Source organism: Juglans regia, chromosome 14, assembly GCF_001411555.2.
Source record: "Juglans regia cultivar Chandler chromosome 14, Walnut 2.0, whole genome shotgun sequence".
NCBI classification, from domain to species: domain Eukaryota; kingdom Viridiplantae; phylum Streptophyta; class Magnoliopsida; order Fagales; family Juglandaceae; genus Juglans; species Juglans regia.
Window position 1 is genome coordinate 12,386,626 of NC_049914.1, and position 20,995 is coordinate 12,407,620.

The window sequence follows — 20,995 nt, forward strand, 5'->3', positions numbered from 1 at the left end:
ACACTCATAATTGAGTTAAAGGGAGCCGATTGAGATTTAGGAATCGGTGGACTTTGTAGAAAGCTATTGGGAGGAAGAAGATAAAGATGCGACGGTAATTACTTATAATTCATTCCTTGTTCTAAATTGATCTACATTTCTTATCAAAAATTAATTTTCATTTCAATTTATGTAAGGATGAATTCAGAAAAAAGAGGCTTAATCTCAATCTACTTCAGACACACATTAATACACATGCAGTTTATTAATTCATTCCTTATATTTATCTTCATCTTCTTTTCTAGTTGACCTTGACATCATATTGTCATTTTCATCCATTTTTTTTTCAAGTTTTATATGGTTATGGCATCTTAGACTCTTGGAGGGACTAAGTTTACTTGGTTTACAACTATCAACATTTGGGGTTTTTTTTATAATAACAATTTTGTAATGTAAATTTGATGTTCTTATATTACACAAAATATTTGCAATAGTTTTATATTAATTTATAATATTTAAATTTTTTAGTTACAAACTTTACTTGGGGATTGAAACTAGTTTTAAATTAATTTCTAATATTTTAGTTATACATGTTATTTATATATAGTTAATATTGAAAAATTGTGTAGAAATTATCATAGATGTGGGCTGAGAGATATTTTGGGCTATAAAATGGCTATTATGAGCTCTAAAAATGAGTTATGGGCTCAATGGGCCTATAAACCATTAAGGCCCACAGGTGACCAGATGGTCCGCAGGCTAATCTGCCAGCCCGATAATCGGATGGGCTCAATTACAAGACGGGTCAAAATGGGGCCCCCACCCAAGCGGGAGCTTGAGGTATAATAATGTTGTAGATGAGAACCTTAACCCCTCGGTGCTATTTATAGACTTCTGGTCATCATGAAATCTAGAAATATTCGTATCCCACTGTGACTTAATTAAGTGATAATATTTGAATTAGTCTAAACTCATTAGGATATGGGTGTGTAGGACATATAATTTTAATAAAACTCTTACATTTTTCCATTTGGTTCATACGCCCATAAAATAATATTTTCCATTTATAGGTTTCTTACAAAAAATTAACCATACTGCGGATGCTCGTTTCCATAAAACTTTCGTACTTCAAAATACATTACATGAATTTCATAATATCAATGTAAAATTAGTTACTAATGCGAGTCATGATAGTCTTCTGTTATATAACCAACAAATTTTCTTCCATGTACCACAACACCAATAACTTAATTTAACATGATTTTTAATTGGGATAGTTAAGGCGAATATTGTAATGCCTTAAGTTTTAATTCATGTCTATTTCAGATATTATTTTGTCATCATTCATCTATACAATTCAATGTACATATATATAAAGTGGAAAGACAAGAAAACAGAAACAACCATAATAAATATCTCTCAATGTCCAGTAGTAAAATATTCAACTTATCAATGATCTCTTTAACATGTTCACATCATGGGTATAAGTATAAGACTCATCTTTTCAACATGTTCTTAAAGTATAATCATTAACACATTATTGATATGAATATATTTGTTTCTGTACTTTCTCTTTAACACTTAGGCATTTAAAATTTTATTAAATACTTATCATTCGAAGAAAAATATTCTAATGAATTCTTGTCATATATTCTTAGCGGCTTGGGTATAAAGCCGACAATTCAAAGATAAATCTGTTTAGTCATATACCATACATTGTGGCCTCAAAGCATTCCACAAGCTCAACCCTAGTTGCACGTGAATTAGTAAGAGATTTTGTCTTATACTTTACCAAAAAATAATTGTACTAGATAACAAAATACATAACCATAACTGTATTTTCTATTATTAGAACAATTCTACAAAATAGAATCTGAATATCCAGTTACCTTAAGAGTATTAGTTAAATCCAACAATATAGTCCTTAATTTCTTGCAAATAACTTTTCACTCTTTTCACAGCTTTTGGTCAAATATCATTGGGTTACTTTAGCAACAACTAAGGATGTCAACTATAAAATTGATATTCAGCTATATACAAGTTTGTACAACCATCATATACAAAATTCCTTTAACAACCTAATCAATTTGAGAACACTGTAAAATACTGAGTATATCACATTTTATTTTTAAAGCATCTATTAACCAACAATTCTGCATGTAAAGTCTTTCAGAACTCTATACAAATATACTAAGACAATCCTAACAGTTTTTGTCTTTGTATTAAAATTTAATCCTAATTATGAATGATCTCTCATTCATAAATTTCATTTTTAAAGTTCTTTAGATACACAACTTTAATATCAAACTACAAACCGTGATTTATACTTGCTAAAAAGTCATATATATGCTTGATCATAAATGCAAATATACTTCCACTGACCTTCAAGTGTATACATTAATAATAAATATTTTTCCTAAATCTAAAAACAATATTAGTGTTATCAAATTTCATATGCCATTTTTCAAAATAATATTTTACCTTTTCTAAGTAGTCTTTTTATTCATTTATTGTAGATTTCAAACTTTCACTCTACAATTGTTTTCATATCCAGTTGATGTAACTCTAAATTGTAATGAGTTACTAATGTGTACTAATCTTGAATGAGTAATTTCAGGTTTATTAAAAAAACTATCTTTTTTATCAATACTCATTTTTGGGTAAAATACTTAATTACAAGTCTGAATTTATATTGTTCAACATTATTTTTAAAATCAGGATTTTGTCTCCAAAACCCATTTATATTCGACTTTTTATATATTTTAGACAATTTAGAAATTACAAACTTTACTTTAATTCATGGATTTTAATCACTCTTTAATGCATTGATCTTTTATAGAATCATTTATTTTTATAACTTGTGAAAACATATGTGACCATTTATTTGTTTCTATGTCAAATTCAAAATTTGAAAATACACCACATAGCCTAACCAAATAGCAAATCAAGAAAATCACATGAGGTTACCTATTCTGATATCTTCATGGATAATTCTTCAGCGGTGGTTCTTTGATGAGATGTATGATCATTTGATTGTTGTTCTATATTATTATTGAGATAATCATAAAAATGAACTACAAGAATTTTCGAAGTACAAGAATGCACTTCATTACAATCACATCTCTAATTTCTATACTCTCATTGATTTTGCCAACCTTAAGAAATTTGACATTTTAATTTTCTCAAAAATCAAACTATAAATAGAAACAATACAGCCTAATTCACTTGAATCTCCCCGAGTAATCAATAATGTACCCATGAACTATTATACGATCCAACTTCTTTTTATTTGGATTATAAAGTCTTACTTTAGATTGACTATTTATATATGTATATGCCTTAAATCAAGTAACATATCACTCCACAACTCAAAACGAGTATTTGAGACTACTTACTAGAAACACAATCTAAGATATACACAATTGTTTGTAAGAATTTTACTGCACATTTTTTCAAGAAGTTAACGAAATAGGCCAGGATTATGACCTGACTCGTAATATTTTTCTTGACATTCATTACTTCAATCCAATTTGATGATTTTTACTTTTTTACCTAACTGCATTTCCTCCCATGAGAAATACCTCAAGAATTGCAAAAGGTTTGAGACTTCTCATGTAACATATAGATAATTATATATCATGAAAATCATCTATTAAGGTAATGAGGTACTTCTATCTATCAAACATCATAGAGAAAAAATGTTTACATATGCCTATATGCATTATCTAAAAAAACTCTTTATTCCTTGTGTCATTTTATTTTGATATGTTTGATTTACTTTCTTTTATTACAAATCAACACACATCTTGATATTAGAAAATTTAAATGCGAAAAATATTTTATTTACTAACCTTTACAACTTTTCTGGTGATATTCTCCAAATCTTTATGCCATAAATTATGTTTCAATTTCTATATCACAAATTGTAAAGGTTTTTCATAAATTATTTTTCATTTGGTTCTAGTACATGCCTCATGAGCGAAAATGAAATTTTTTTAATAAAAGCACTATTATGAAGGCATGAAAAATAAAATATTTTATTAGAAGAAAAAGTGGAACCAACATAAATGATATTTTGAAACAAATTGAAACATGAACATTTGTACTTGAGTTTAATCACATTAAAAAAAAAAAAAACTAAGTATCAACATTTATAGAGTTTGATTTGAAACTCATGCAAAAAAAAAAAAAAAAAAAAAAATCAACATTTGGACTTAAGTTTAACCTAAAAAAATAAGTATAAACATTTATTAGATTTGATTCAAAGCTTATAAAAAAGTTTATCATTCCATTCGAATCATGTTTTATGCTTAGGGCACATAAACCTTCATATGTCTTTATTTCTTTCAAAATTCAATTAACATAGTTTTTACATTTTCATGACCATCATTTCCTTCATTTCCCAAAAGATATAGTTATTTTTCGATACAAATTAGCAAAATAAATTTGTATCCAGCTAACAACTATACTACCAACTTATTCATATCTCAGTACTTTAATGAAATAACAATGCATCTGGAGTAAGCCATTATGTACAAAACTAAGAAATTCCTATAGTTTGATACGTAATAATTAATTCAATCTTCTTAAACATTATACTTTTATGACCTTTATCACTATTTTCAATAATAATTGATGTTAGACTTAAAATGAATAAATCAAGATCTAAAACTCTTAGAATAAATTTGATATGCTCATGTTTTTCTAAACTATAATCTATTTTGTACAGAAAACCTTGTAAAGATATTCGTATACTTATTGTAAGAAAAATATTTAAATAACATTAATGTTTTGAGTTCGACACTCATAAACAATAACATAATTTAAATCATTATGGATGAATTAATAGTATTATCGAGATTTCTCATTTGGGAGTAAACCCCAACACACAAAATGTTCCCGCCAGTTATACATTATGTGTATGAATTAGTTGTATCATCAGAATTCTCAATTGGGAGTAAACTCGGACATACAAAGTGTTTTCTCCAAATTTAAATTTCATGAATAAACTAGTTGTATCATCAGAATTCTCATTTGTGAGTAAACTTTGATATACAAAATGTTCTCCCCAACTTTAAGTTATGTGGATGAACTGGCTGTATCACCAGAATTCTTATTTAAATTCTAGTATACAAATTGTTCACTCCAACTTTACTTTAATAAATGAATTAGTAGTGTCATCAAAATATCATTTGTGAGTAGATCTTGACACACAAATTATTTACTCCAACTTTATTTTAATAGATGAGTTAGTAGTGTCATAAAAATCCTCCTTTAGGAGTAAATCTTGATACACAAAATTGTTCACTCCATCATACTCATATTTGCTATAGAGTTTAATGGTTTTTTCTATCGAAAATTTTAAAAAAAAAAAAATCTTGTACATTTGGGCTACCAAGTTTTTCCTTAATTTTGGAGCAAACCATTAGCCCCATATGGGAATAATAATTATATATATGACCAATTGATGAGAACCAATGTGAGCCTAGTCTTAAAGATTATTTGCAAGTTCCAGATGAGTCAATTACAAGATCAAGAGCCAAGAAGATCAAGGAAGCAATGCAAGAATTGGTATAATCCACTTAGGATGAAGCTAGCAAGAGCTTAACACTCAAGATGAGTTTGAAAGAAAGAGAATCAGTTTTGATCCACATGATACAAGCTGTGGAAAACATGATTTAGAGTTATTGTTTGAACCATTGTTATTTAAGGCTTTCAATTTGTTTAAATCATTTAAAGAATTTATTTTATTAGTTATGAGAATTAGTCTAGAATAATCGAGCTTGAGGATGCTTGGCTCACATATGTTTTATTTTATTAAACTAGGATTTCAAGAAGTACTGTAGCTGCGTTATTGTAGCCTCGACACTATTCATCTAGGGGCATTTTGGGTAAAAGGGGCCTAGTTTTGGCTTAAGATTAATTGGGTTTAGGTATTTAAATACTTATAGTTGTTCAACACAAGGCTTAGATAATATTAAATTTTCATTGAGTTGAATTTACTACTCTTGTTCTTGATTGAACTTTTGAACTTATCAAAGGTAAATCACAACATTTGTAGTGTTCCACCTTGTAATTTGGGTTCTTGAGACAGGTTTTTCAACGGGTCTAGATTTTAATATAATCTAGGTTCTTGAAGCGAGTTCTCAATTTGTCTAGATTCTCCATCCATTGATTTGATTTTGACTTTCTTGGGTGAGTTTTCAAATTGATTGTGAGTTCAATGAATTCCATTCCCACGGGTTCATATCACCAACTATATAATAAAAATCATAAAAACAATAATTGAGAATTTTATAACTAATAGCCATAGTTCAAGTCCAAATAACTCGTACATTTATATGGCTTACCATACAATAAAATTCATAGAAATAATAATTAAGAATTTTATAACAAATAGCCATAATTTCAGTACAAACAATTCATATATTAAAAAAAAGAAATTCATACATTTATATGGTCTACTATAAAATAAAATTCATAAGAAACAATAATTAAGAATTTTATAACTCATACTCATAACTCAAATTTAAATAATTCATACATTTATTAAACAATGAAGTACATACTTTGAGAGATGAGAGAAAGAAAAGAATTATTTTTTAATTTTTTGAAAAAATAATATAATAATATTGTAATAATGTGACTGGACCCGGGTTAGAACCGGATCCTATTGACCCAACACATTTCGGGTTGGAACCGGATCCTATTGACCCAACACATTTCGCGACTCGGTTCAATACTGGGTCGGGCATCCTTGATTCCTTCATTTTTTTTGTTCGGTTTCAATTCTAGCGTTGGGCCTAGGCTGGGCCATACCTTGCGGGCCTACTGTGCTAGCCCACAGGCCGTGTAACAATAATTTTTTTATTTTTTTAAAATTCAGTTCGGGTTGGGCCAACTTCAGCCCACTATTTTAATTTATTGTGCCACTCAATATTTGGAACTAGATTTTCAACCCAAAACAAAAGCCCAACCGCCCATTATAACTGGGTTTGAAACCCTACCCGATAGCAACGACCCAGGACCCGTAAAATCATCTTCTCCCTCAACATTCACATACCGAGGCCAACATATCTTTTTCCTTTCCTATTTTCTCTTGAACCAAAACTCAAATAACGTAAAGTCTAAACTTTTCCACTTTTCCTCTCATACCCAAACTATAATCATGAATCTCTTTCTAGTTTCTGCCCATATCAAAATAATATATATTGGAGAAAGAAAGCATGCGAGATTACTACGCAAAATTAACACACAATTATGAACATCGAAATCAAAATTTGCAGTATAATTTATGGAGATCATAAAATATCTATAACCTGGCTCTGATACCACATGTTAAATATTTTAACATGAATATTAATAATTGAATCTTCAATTTTCTATGATCTACAATAATAAAATAATAATAGTTAAAAAGCGTATCTCCCTTCATCTTAGTTTGCTAAAGAATCCGATCTGACTATGAGAGAAGGATCACCCTAACAACTTTACCTTCAAGTGTCTCCCGATGGCAAGAGACATAATAATGTTATAGGTAAGAACCCTTAACCCCCTGTGCTATTAATAGACTTTTGACCATCATGAAATCTAGAGACATTCTTATCCCACTATAATTAGAATAGATTCATTCTTATCTCACTGTGACTCATTAATTAAGTGATAATATTTGAATTAATCTAAACCCATTAAAATATGAGTGTGTGGGATATATAATTTTAATAAAACTCTTACAATTCCTCGAACTCAAACTTGAACAAAGCCAATCCCCTTTAGTCCGCCTCCCATCATTGAACACGAAAACTTAACAAGATAATCTATTCTTAAATATCTGTAACAAAACTCAATTCCCTAAAAAGTAAGAATTCAAGCGTAGAAGAAAATTGAGCTACCTATACCGACATGCCTCTTTGACACTTCATATTACCGTTCATCGTGGTTGTTTTGTGAGGGTGGTGTGGTGGTTGGGGGGGGGTTTCAGGTTAGCTCACTACAGAGAAGAACCCCAAATGCAAACAAGTAAAAGAGACAACATCCACCTAAGAGAAGCTGCATTTAGTGGGAGTAAAGCCCATCCTCCTTTACGGGAGATCCATATAGAAGATATTCTCAGAACAAAAAGGAAAGAAGAAAAATGGGGTAGGACTCGTGAGAAACTAATATGAGAGTTAGGAAAGCATAAAATTGATTGATATGCATGTTTGCAGCTTTCAGAAAGCAGGTTTTAAACATATCCATGAAGCAAACATACCAACAATAATATTTACAAAGGAAACTATACTTTATGACATACACAACCCCATTTGATGATCTCTTCCACCAAACGGATTGATTTATTTACCTTCAAGAACGTTTTGACAATGGGATTTCCTTTTGTGACTCTCATGATTGCAACAAATCAACACAATTAAAGAATAATTACAAGGCCATGAGGCAGAAAGAAATCATTTGAAAAGCTCACTACCAAGCTTCACAACACCTATCTCAAACGACCCAGAATGCAAGTGACCATATTTGCTTGCTTGAATCTTTTCCAGCTCTTCGACAACTCTCTTCATTGATGGTCTTCTAATTGAAGTATCAAGACACTGTAATGCCAATTCTAGCATCTGATTGGCAACATCCATTGTTTGGTCTCCTAGTGTTTTATCGACAAACTTGTCAAAATTGTTGCTTCTTGCCTTCAAAATCGAAAAGGATTTGTTAGGCACCATGACTGGCTTAATCATACTTTTTTATCCTTTAGGGTAGCACTTCAACCAAAAAATATTATATGAATTGGAATCTCCCTAGTATAACTCTACAGTAAAGTTCTTAAAAATCCCTGACCATTATAGTTTATTTTGTTACCTCAATACTGAATGCTGAGATAGTAGGATTTTAACCATTTAAATTAAAAAAGTTACATAAGAAATCCGAAAGTTTTTATCATATACAAGATAAAATCTTCCTAGCTAAATTCATGCATTTGGTTTTAAGGCTTTCTAAACTAGTGGATTTTAATAATCAAGATGTTGATGTTAGTGATGATGAGGAAGAGGAATCATTTGGGATGGAAAAATTCTATGTACCTGCAATACTATATTTTCCTTTTTTTTTGACTGGCTTCTGCTATGTGCTTCATGCCCACTAATTAGTTCCAGTAAGAAGACACCAAAGCTGTACACATCGCTTCTCTCTGAAAAATTCTTCGATGAACTTAACCTTTAGAGAAAGGATTAAAGTAGATATCAGTCTACATGTTTAAGACATCCACAAAGAAAATAGTAGAAAAATATCTAAAAATGTATAATGTGAAGCACAATCCATGTGAAGCCCAAGTTTGAAAATGCATGCTTTTTTTATTAGTGAGGTGGAGCCCAAATATATGGATTAAGTGGATTCTTTTTTGTGTGAGTAGATGCAAGATTACGGCCCAACCCGTGTGTGAGCCCATAAGCTGATGAGAAAAGCCCAGCCCTCCCCACTAAAATGGCACCATTTTGTGCAAGGATGAGAAAATCCTAAAAACTTTCCTCTTCCTCACTCTTTCTCCCATGCGTCGCACCCCCTCCCCAATCCTTTCTCCCCCTCTGCAAACCCACGTTTTCTTCATCCTTCCCCATTTTCTAAGTTCATCAAATCAGCCACCCACAAATTTTCCCATGTTGAGTCTCTTGTTTTGCCCAAAAATCCGCCGCTGTCCACTATGCCCCGCCACTGCCTCCACTGTACTCTGCCTCTCCAAACACCACTACAGTATGCTCGTTTGCCACTCACTTAGTATTTTATTTTTAGGCTGTGTTCAGATTTAACTAACCACTTTTCCATCTGCGCAGCGACTTGTGCTTGTGTACACTCACAATTTCCTCTCGATTCAAGAGGGATACTTTAAGTCGGTGTGCTTGATCATCCAAAATTAGCATTCCGCATAGTAAGTAAAACCCTAGGCTGACCCTTGGAATACTGACATTGGAAAATTGTTTAACTGTGTTTGTTGTAATCTGATTGTGTTGGAATTGTTGGCTAAGGGTCTGATGGAGCGTTGAGAATCGCATGTAGTTGTGACTTGTGAATCTGTGTTGTTTGGCCATTGGTTGATGTATTATTGCCATGTCATCCAATATATGTGTGCTCACACATTTGCATTATTAATTATTGATATTTACCTTTATTGTATTAATTGTGCTCTGATCCATGTATGTGCTGTGATTAATTTATTAATTGTGCTATGTTCTTTGGTTGTGTTGTGAAATTGGAAAACTGTGTTTTTAGTGTTATTTATTAAAAATGTGTTTTGTGGTGGATGCGTATCACGACCGTAAGCCGAGATAAGATATTATCTTGATGAAGCTCCTTTGGTTACTCGAAAGCGTGTAAAACTAAGTAGCAACCCCTGAGTTATCGCCGGTTGAAAACAAGCTTGGATGACACGGTAATGCTCTCGTGCCAACTTCGTGGCCTTTCTGTTGGCGGAGGCTAGAGGATGCCTAGTCACGTACTCATTGGGCGCAGAGATGGGCATTGCTTATTACGAAGTCACACGCACGGTCGTTACCAGTGGTGTAACAAAGGGAGCTAGGGTGTGCGCATGGTCCCTAGTGGAGACCATGGTGCATACGTAAATAAAATGATTGTATGGACTTTATGTGGATCACGACCCCAAGCCGAGATGGGGTATTATCTCGGTGGAACTTCTCTAGGTACTCGGGAACGGGCTCGAACAAGACTGTATCGCTCTCGTGCTGACTTCGTGGCCTCTTTACTGGTGGAGGCTAGATGATACCTAGACACGTATGCGCTGGGCGTGGAGTTGAGCATCGCTCTTTACAAAGTCACATTCACGATTGTTACCCGTGGTGTGACGAAAGGAATTAGGGTGTGCGGATGGTCCCTATGGGAGACCATGGTGCATGCTGTTATTAAATGGATGCTTTAAAAATTGATGTGTATATTTTTCCGTATTTGTATTTTTGGGTGTCATTCTATTGGCTTTAATTGTTGAGATTGTAAAATCTCACTGTGGTGTCCCCACCTACGGTTCCGTTCTGCGCAACCGTAGACTTTGATGCCGAGGACTGTTATGAGCTTGGAAGATTGGTTCCGCTTGAGGAGTGAAGACTTGAGTACATTTCCCCTTATGTAGCATTGTTTGGTGTTTTCCTTAGTCTGATGATTGTATAAATTTTATGTCGGGGATTGGGTGACTGGTAGCTTATGGATATTTTGTGTGGGGTTGTAATTTAAATTTTTTGGTACTATTAGTAGGTCAATCTGCCCCTTTTTATTTTTCCGTTGTGTTTATAAATGTATATTTATATACTACATGCTTGCACACATTAGCTTTCACATTGTGCTTGGGGTGTATGATCCGTGCGGTCAGCACCTTGGCGTCGCGACTCCTGCCAAAGCACACTGGTAGGAGTCCATGTATTGTGGCCCATGACCAAGCCACTAGCCATTTTGAGACAAGGCTGGACAACCCCACAGCAGCCTCATGGGCATGCCATGGGCTCTGCCTTGACATGCCTAGGATGCCCAGTGAGGCTGGTGACCAGGCCAGTATGCTTTGCGCGAGAGCAGCCTAGCGAGCACGCCCAACGCCCCAGCGCCCAGGCACCCTGTCTGGGCTATGCCAGCCAGGTCATGCCTGGGCCATATCAGCCACATGCCAGCAGCCTTGCAAACAATGTCAGCCATGCCCATAACCAGCCTAGCCCACCCATGGGCTCATGCATGTCATGGGTCAACTTGGCTCATGCCAACTATGTTATTGCTTATTGATTATTTTAATTTAATTATTTATTTTCCAAGAGACTTATTGGGGGTTTTCAAGTTGTAATCCTTATAAATAGGACTCTTAGTTTTTGCATTTACATCTTTTGGTAAATTCCTATTATGAGCATATTATTTTATTTTTAAGATCACCCTTCGGTGCTAGGCATTTTGGCTCTTTGGGGTGCAATATATGAATCCCCTAAGAGAGGATCACACCTTGCAATTCGTGAATAGGTGTGGTTCAATCTATCTTGTTTCTTTTCATCTTTAGGGTGCAATTCGTGAATTCCTAAAGATCCATTAATCTCATGAGTGTTTTTCATTTCATCTCTTGTCTTCCATTTTCTATCCTTTGATCTTATTAGTTTATGTGCATTATTCTTGTTGTGTTCTTGAGAATTACTTGTGTTGTTCTTGAGGCATTCTTGTGTTGTTCGGCCACAACCCCTTCCATTCAACCATTTTGATCTTCCCACATACCCAACTCGACCAACCATAGTGTTTACCCTAATTTCCATAAGTGAACCATTACCATAATTGCCTTTCACCCATTAAATCCATTGACCTAGCCGAAACCCTAATTGTCTTCCATCTTCCCATACAACACTTACCATATTCGGCCATCATCATAAGCCTTCCCTCCATAAACCCCTAGCAGCCTACCTCAAGTCCCTATAAGGTAACTCATTCCTTTTAGGAGTCTTGACTTCCTCAAATTCAAATTCCTTAATTTAAGGAATTGCAAATCCTCTTCAATTCCTTAAATCACTAATCCTAAAATCTCTCTAGTCAACCATTGACTTGCCAATCTTAGCCAAATCCGAATTTCCCAATTCCCTCCAAGATTCCCACCATCTTAGAATCTTTCCATATCAATTCCCAAACAACCCAACCCTAATCTCACCATATCCATTCCGGCAACCCTAACCATCCAACATCCAAAACCCTAATCTCTCATCCTTAGCCACGACAACCCTAGCCTCACTCTTCCACGTCATTCCCAAACCCTAGCATCATCCTAAACTCCAACCCTAAGCCAACTCTTCCTAATCTTGAAATCCACCCTAGCCATCTCACAAAACCCTAGCTACACTTCACTATATCAACCCTAATTACCATCCAAGTGACCTAAACATCAAGGGCACCTTTCAAGCCATCCACGTTGCATCAAACACTCATAATCATCACTTAGATCATCTAAAACCTGAACCTCACCTCACTCATCCAACCCTAGCCCATCATCTTGGTGCCACACTCAAGGACAAGTCTCTAGCTGCCCAAATTGATTTACCCTCCCTAAACACTTAACTTTCCTAAGTTCATCATTATCTTTATCATTCCCTCACCCAAACACCAATCCTTTGTGGAAAGCCAGGCAAGTTGGCAAGGTTACTCGATCATCATCCTCACCAAGGCAAGCTTGTGGTCTTTAGTGTTAGAGACAAGACCGGGGTCCCTAACATTGGGGTCGAGAGCACCACATAAAATCCTCCATTGTTGTTCAAAAGAATGGTAGTTTTTTTGAGCTCATACATAAACTTTTAGGTTGCAAATGAAGCCATTGCCATCCGAAGAACTAAATCAATAGATAACAAAGCACTGAAAGTAAACCTATGCTTGCATCTTAAGGTTAGGAAGTCAGCTCAATTCGTGTCTCCAATTACTGTAAATGTGAAACAAAAATGTCATTGAGGCTGTGTTTGGCACAAGGAAATAAGGTGCAAGGAAATTATCTCAGAGTATTTGACAGGTAAGAAAATGAAAATCACATGACTTAGTGAGAGGTCTTTTCTGAAGTATTAGCAACTTATGCCAGCATCATTTAGAAGTATGAATAACTTCATTAACAGTGGAAAAACACTCTTTTTAGCATAGAAATGCATTCACTAAACAAAACCCGCAATAAAATCTTGGGAAATTGATAGCTGCATTCCAACTAGAACAAAGTTCTCACTAAATTGTAAATAGAAAGCATGTAATCAAGTATGCAAAATTGTGTGCTTCTAAGAAAGATGACATACTCTGGGTCAAGAAAGCAGTCTATCATTGAAGATGATTCAGCCAGATCACCATCGATCAACAGTTTATAAAGTCCATAATCAGAAACCTTGGCCATAAAATTTTCATCTACAAGAACATTACTAGTTCTAAAGTGCATGTGCAAGAGAGGAGGCACCGAACTGTGAAGGTGTTCAAGCCCTGATCCAAATATAAAAGTATGAGACGAACATCATAAAAAGAGGAATGCAAAGGAACACAAACCAAAGCACATACCTTTCGCTACACCCAAAGCAATAGATAGCCTTCGCCACATGTCTAGCTTTCCAATAGGTAAGCCTTCGCTGTCTTTAAACACGTGCACTTGAGAGAGAGAGAGAGAGAGAGAGAGAGAGAGAGAGATAGAGAGAGAGGGGTAGAGAGAGAGAGTTACCATAGAGGTGACTTCCAACATTTCCATTCGGGATATAGTCATAGACAAGTAATTGTTGATGATTATCTTCATAATAACCAATAAGCTTGACAAGATGGATGTGGTGCACACGAGCTATGCGGTTTGCCTGTGTTACATCGAGGGAGGTCAACAATGTTCTGTTTACACAGCATTTAAATATGCTAACAAAGTCATGGGCAACTGAAGAAGAAAACTATTAAAAGACTTCTGCTAAGTCAATAAATTTAGTCTTACTAGAATGTTGAAAATCTGTCAAATATGAACTTGTATCAACACTATGAATGGTTATGTCTCTGCAAAAGTTACCTTTATTTCTATAGAATGTTAAATGTACCTCATGAACAAAATGATGAGTGTGGATATGTAGGCATCTCTTGACAGCCACAATTGATCCATCTTGAAGCAGTCCCTTATAAACTAAACCAAATCTACCTTCACCTATGATGTTGCTTTGACTGAAATTGCATGTGGCTTGCTCCAGTTCCAGAAACGTTAGCTGCCTCAAATTCTGCATATCATACGGATAGAGAAGACCACCATACGGGGATGCATTTCCCGGTTCATATTCAACTGAAAATTTTTAAACAAGATACCATATATTACCTACCAAATGAAGCATTGATCGTAGTTACCATATTACACTTGGCACATGTACAATCCAGAAAGGTCCAGCATCCAGTGGACCTGACTTTGGAGGTTCCCAATGCCAAAGATATTGTGTCAAATAATTTCGACAAATAACTTGGGGAAATCCACTACACATTTTGAAGGTTGTATTCTGTAAAAGTCTTGACCATCCTAATATTTTAAGGTGGTTGCATTTTCTTCTGAACACACATAATAAAAAAAACTTTTAATAATTTCAAGAGAAACATACAACCTTCAAATGAAATGCTCGATTTCAGATTTGGCTCCTTAATCAAAAGGCACTAAATTGCTACAATCAATGAGTTCTTAAAAGCAAATATTTTGGATATAAACAATATTTTCTACATAAGCAAGTCCTTTTGTCCAGATGGACAATTTGGGAAAATAGAGCTAGCTAGTTCAAAACCATATTGGGATGATCTGCACATGGAGAAGCTATAGTTTGCTCTAGTGCTTTTATATTTTCTGACACATTTTGAAAGTCTGGACTGTCAATTTTGTTCATAATAAAATCCTCAAGGTAATGGATGCGTGTGATATTGAGCCATGCTTCTTTCACCATTTGAAAAGGCATATATTGACAAGTCATATAATAAACTTCACAACATAAAATGCTATCTCAGTATGCACTCCATCAATTGAAGAAACTCAGTATCTGATGTCCATCTTTAAATAAGAACTCCAACTTACCTGGAGGAGATGCTAGGGAGGATCCTGTCTCAGATGTTCGTCTCGTGAATCTTTTAGCGCGCATCAAGCAGGTGTACACAATCACCACAATGACAACCACAACCAGGGCTGCACCAACACCTCCTACTACGACAGCAACTTTCTTATTACTTGGTTTCTTAACATCAACAACTTCTTGCAAAGGTGTGATTGTTGGAACTCCACTATCTCCATTAACTGAAGCCTCAACCCTCTCGAGTCTTGATTTGTAGAGCCTTCCTCATAATTAATTTGAAGAATTAGCGGCAAAGAAATGTAAAGCAAATGTTGACAAATTGATTGTTTCACTTTGCAGAGAAAGAGGATAGATTCGAGGGCCGCTTATGAAGTCCAAGCCCTAAGATGACTTAATTGAAATTTTCTTTTAAGAACAAGCAGAGGAAAGCAGAAACGGTTTTAATAAATAGAAAACATTCTTTAGAATCTAAGAAACTAATGAAACAGAATCCTTTGAACAGCTGAAAACAATAGACTGCTTGGAAAAAAAAAAAAAAAAAACAGATTTCAAGTATAGAAACACCCTCCTCTTTGTTAAAAATAAACTATAGAACACCCAAATTCTAATGAACCATGAAACTACTGAAACATGGGTACTCTACATGTCCAAAAATAACAGTACTAGGTCCCAACAAAGCTTAAAAGTTGAAAATGGAAAATTAGATTACATAAAAGAAAATTAAAAGTTGAAATTAAATGCTTATTTGGCAGGGTCGCATAAAGGATATCTGTTGCAATTGTGAGTTCTCAAATTTGTTCTTAGAGTAAAAACAAAATCTATACGAATTTCTACAGGGCTAAAAAGATCATAGATATTTGTGCAGCATGTAAATTTGCATGTACTGTAGAATACAAACATGTAATTGACATGTTCATTGTCTTAGGCATCGGTGGATGGTTCTATAAACTTCTGAGAGAGAGAGAGAGAGAGCTTACAGAGAAACAACTCCTGGTTGTCTAAGTTTATAACAGTGAACTTGTGGTTGTTGTCTAAGGCATGGGTATGTCCAAATTCTTCCGGGGGATAGTTGAGGACTTCCAACCTCACTCTTGAAAGTGAGTAAAGCTTCAGCTAGAATAAAAAAATTTGTAACCAATCAGAATCCTTCTATGGTACTAGTAATGAAATTTGGCTTGTTCATGCAAACTGTAGACATCTTTTGCATGTCTTGAGGAACCGGTTAGCCAAACATGAACAGAACCACTCTTTCTGGGCAAAAAAAGAATCCAGGTGCTGCTTCTCGACAACAAAAATGATAGACAGCAGGTGACAATGGACTCCCCATCAGTTCCACCATATCTATCTAGGAAAACAGACTATTCCCTTTTAGGCCCTCTTTTGTTTTTGGCAGTCCCAAATTTGTTGAGCTATCACAGCCCCCAAACCAAGTCAATATGCTTTTTGATGGTGAAAATATGCAAATCAACTCTCCAAGAAATATTGATCATTTCACCAATTGAAGAGCATTTAAGATACAAAGAACCCAGTTGCTCGTTGTCTCTTACTGTTCTATACTCGTAGAAATTATATATAAATAATACAAGGAAAGTGAAAGAAGACAAACCATATATTTGCTGGCTTGTTCTGCCGGGTTCCAAGAGTTGAATTAGTATAAGTAGTGGCAGCTGCTGCCTCCAGAACAAGCGCATTGTCAACAACCATCACTCCATTGAAACCCCTCACTTCCAATAACTTCAAACATTTACTTGATCTTGTGGAAAGCGTAACAAAAGCACAATATCTGAATTCACTGACTTAGACCCCGAATGGTTTCAACAAACTGAAAGGGACAAAGCACAAAATAACCATGTTCCTTCCTTGATCCTTGAATGAAATGAGAAAATAAAAGAAAAACTCGATTCTATGTCACCGACTTAAAAAGAAAAAATTGGGGGTGGCAAGACTTATCATACTTGTGCAAAGGCTATGACTGGCTAAAACCCCTACAAATTCCCATCAGCCAGAAAACTCAAATGCAAATCCCAAAAGATTCCCCGGGAGTCCAAGATCTAGTAATTGTTGAAATGCGAAGATCCAAAAAGTAGATTAAGACAATCAAGGACATACAATCTTGTAGAGAGAAAAACTGGCACAAATGTCACAGGTCTCCACCTCCATTAGGAGATCTTGGCAAACATGTCACATTCGGATTTGTACTCCAATATTGCTTATTATACAAACTATTATATCGTATACTTCATAAATAACAGGGATTATTTCTAGTTAACGTTAGTCAAACATAAGTGCCATGACATATGATGAAGTAACTGACATTAGAAGAGACTTATAGCTGTAGTTTTTCTATCATGAAAGACTTATGAAATCAGACATAAATTAGCAAAAAAATAATATCCTTTTAAAATCAGTTTTTTTTAATCATATTTCTTTCCTAGTCATCCATTTTAAATACAAATAGTTATAACAATAATTTTTAAACAATAATTAAAATGGAACTCAAATCTGGCGTGTGAGCAAGCTAGGTCTCCTCCTCTAAAAAGAGAAGGGAAGGCAAAAAACAGTGTCCTATCACAACCTCCATCATTCACTTTCCAAAGGATTTGAGAATCGCTTTCCGGAAAAGTTATTTTAGAATAAGAAAATAATATGGTGTTCGTCGATTTTCAGAATCCTAATCTGAAAAGACCTCAGGATTCTATTATATTTCAACAGCATAGCATCCATAGTACAAGACATTCGGTGGTTTGTACAAAAAAGTTAACCAGAAAAAGGTGAAGCCAAGAACTTCTTTTCCTGCCATCCAGCATGGCCAAGGAATCTCAAGTCCCAGAAACTTATTCAAGACAAAACAAGTGTAACTAAAAGGACATGACATGTTTTATGAACTGTACAGACAAAAACAGAAGTACTGGGCAGAAGAACGAGAGAGAGAGAGAGAGAGAGGGAGGGAAGGAGAGAGGAAAAAGAAAATTAAGGCTGCCCATGCCTGCTGGTTGCTGCAAGGAGTTGAGCTAGAGAGAATCATTAATTCAGGTAAAGAACGAAGCAGCTTTATGCTATTAAACTTACCAGAGAGAGCTTTTGCCAGTTGCCTTGGGGAACTTTGTGAGATTGCATTGAAAGCACAAGGCTTCACAGAAAGCACCTAGTAAAATCAGATACAATCCAACAAGTAGGACCGGTTGCCCCGATGACGCAAAAACACTACTCCTTCAAATAGGACACTGATTTTGCCTGCTTCACATGGGAAGACCCACCTGCTTCCAAAATCACAATATTACCACCCTCCTCAGAGTATCACTAGTCTTTCTGGGAGGTTTGCCTTGACCAAGCTTAGTTAGAAAATGCAGCAATTCCTTCCTGGTTTTGTTTGTACCAATCGAGACTTCTTCAATCTGAAATGGGTTTTAGACTTCTAAGAGAATCTTGACTAAAAGCATATAAAAACGTGGACTTTACAAAGTATGAATGTTTATGACCCCCGGGCCCCAACTACCTAATAATTGGCTTGATGTTTATGAACATTGACGAAGACAATGTTTCAGAATTATTAAATTCGTTATAGGGGCCAATAGAGGATCGTAATGATCACAGCCTCCCTACGAACCAATAATAGAGAAGGAAGTGCTTCACCCTTTTGACCATTTTGCCTTGACATTTGGCCTATCTCCTGATCAACCTCACTATTCTGCTTCTTCCTGAAGAAAATAATGATGATACTAATAACTCTGGATAATGGTATTTCTTGGATGAAAATATAGATCTAGGACACAATATTCTGGTCATTTTCATATTGATTTGGTTCGGAAAATAGCTCACGTCTCGATTTTCCATCTTAGAATCTATATTTTCAGCTGATCAGGTGTTCTATGTTCTGAGACCAGCATTTTTTTTTTTTTAACCCCAAGCGAACACAAAAAACAAAGATGAAACAAACATAGCCCACCATGCATCTCTATTCCATATACAAAACGAAGGGTGATGTAAAACAAGCACACAGAGCGATGTGGGGTTTTTTACAAGAAACGTCGGGATCAGAAAAGGCATTGTCTTTTGAGCACTCAGCAGTGGCTCCCAAAGTCGTTTTCCAATCCGGCAAGGATAGAGGGGGACCATTCTCAAAGCTGCAATAGCGACGATCACATGACGACAGAGAGGTCGGGATTGGGAAGGTCGTTAGCAGGGCGCGGGAGTCACATGCAAACACCCATTGCCATTAAACCTTTCCTTTTTGCTAACACGTTCCTTCATTTTCAGCCCCCAAAGCACTCCCCACCCCACAAATCCCGCTTAACCTACAAAGAAGAAAAGGGGTCTGATTCCCCATTGCAATCTCTAGGTTCTGGCCCATGACAGATAGGTCTAATAATATAAAATTATATTAAATAAATTAAATAAAAATTACATCTTTACAATAAATTTCTATTAGCTTTAATGTTCTTGTAGATAGAATGGAAGATTGAGAAGTTTTGAAAGTTTGAAGGTCTATTTTGATGCAATTAATAATTTCGAAAGCGCATTATAAATTGAGTGAAAGTTCGAAAGAATAAAATGTAATTAATCCTTTACTCAATGATCCTTGCTTCCTCTCATAACAGTAAAAACTTTGTTTAGAATTCATACTTTTTTTCTGTACAAGAGATGATTTTCTCTCAAATGATGTGGAGTGGATATCGATGGAGTAGATGCGCATTCGTAGACCTTATGAAATAAGTACAAATAGAAAAGATAAATTGGATAGTAAGTTACATATATATGTAGTAATTTATGTGATTTGGATTGACAGTTACTCAAATCCATCACAACCTATAGTAATCCTAAGAAATTATCGAATAAGGGAATCAGGCACTTGTCTTGTATTTACAATCTCCACTTGTATATTTAAAAGGATTAACTAAATAAGTTTAATGTTATTATGTTCTTAATTTATTCCACTCATTTTACTTTTTATTACGTGTCACGCGATTTATTAAAAAATTAAAAATAAAAATATAAAAGGATAGAGGGAGTCTATGATTAAGTCTTTCTCTTTTGTTTATATATATATATATATATATTTAATAAGCTAGCCTTTTTTATTAATAGCGAAGTGGCTAAACTTGGGCCAAATTTTGGTTAGAAAATTTACTTTTTTCACTTTAGTTAGCAACATTTTATTGATATCAAGTAACAAATTATCTAAATTTATCTCTATTATATTAGAATATCTATTTTTATTTTTCATTTATACTGTTAAATTCGAATGGTAATTGAAATATTTATTTCTTATTAAAAAAGTACACATTAAAACACAATATTTTCTAGATAATATAATTTTCTAACGTTCATATCATTCTAATAGATATAATAATTTCTTTACGGTCATATCATTTTAATGATTATATTCTTTCACTACAAAACCGAATATTTCGTGACGAAGGGTAAACAAAACCAATACTACCTATAAATCACCAACAGAGAAAAAATAAAAGTAG

General features: G+C 34.5%; 1 protein-coding gene across 2 annotated transcripts; it reads right to left on the reverse strand.

Moving 5' to 3' along the window:
• Positions 1 to 8,147: 8,147 nt before the first annotated feature.
• On the reverse strand, positions 8,148 to 20,204 carry LOC108990136 (probable serine/threonine-protein kinase PBL28). 2 transcript variants are annotated; one of them, XM_018964009.2, is made up of 10 exons: positions 18,591 to 20,204; positions 17,128 to 17,343; positions 16,499 to 16,634; positions 15,527 to 15,780; positions 14,523 to 14,758; positions 14,168 to 14,294; positions 14,011 to 14,082; positions 13,758 to 13,935; positions 9,051 to 9,183; positions 8,148 to 8,660 (listed from the first exon to the last, which is right to left on the reverse strand). In XM_018964009.2, exons 2-10 carry the CDS (start codon positions 17,210 to 17,212, stop codon positions 8,424 to 8,426), a joined length of 1,458 nt encoding a protein of 485 aa, XP_018819554.1. In that variant the 5' UTR covers positions 17,213 to 17,343; positions 18,591 to 20,204; the 3' UTR covers positions 8,148 to 8,423. The 2 variants fall into 2 exon arrangements, with proteins under 2 accessions (XP_018819554.1, XP_035541533.1); XM_035685640.1 differs by having other exon boundaries at positions 17,128 to 17,274; positions 18,591 to 19,091.
• Between the last annotated feature and the right edge of the window lie 791 nt (positions 20,205 to 20,995).

Excerpts from the sequence above, each read along its gene's own strand:
- LOC108990136 (XM_018964009.2), bottom strand. The coding sequence starts at position 17,212 with ATGCGCTTGTTCTGGAGGCAGCAGCTGCCACTACTTATACTAATTCAA. Across the intron at positions 16,635-17,127 it reads AACAAGCCAGCAAATATATG|CTGAAGCTTTACTCACTTTC; the intron begins GTTTGTCTTCTT and ends TTTTTATTCTAG. Across the intron at positions 14,759-15,526 it reads CTCCCTAGCATCTCCTCCAG|TTGAATATGAACCGGGAAAT; the intron begins GTAAGTTGGAGT and ends AAAAATTTTCAG.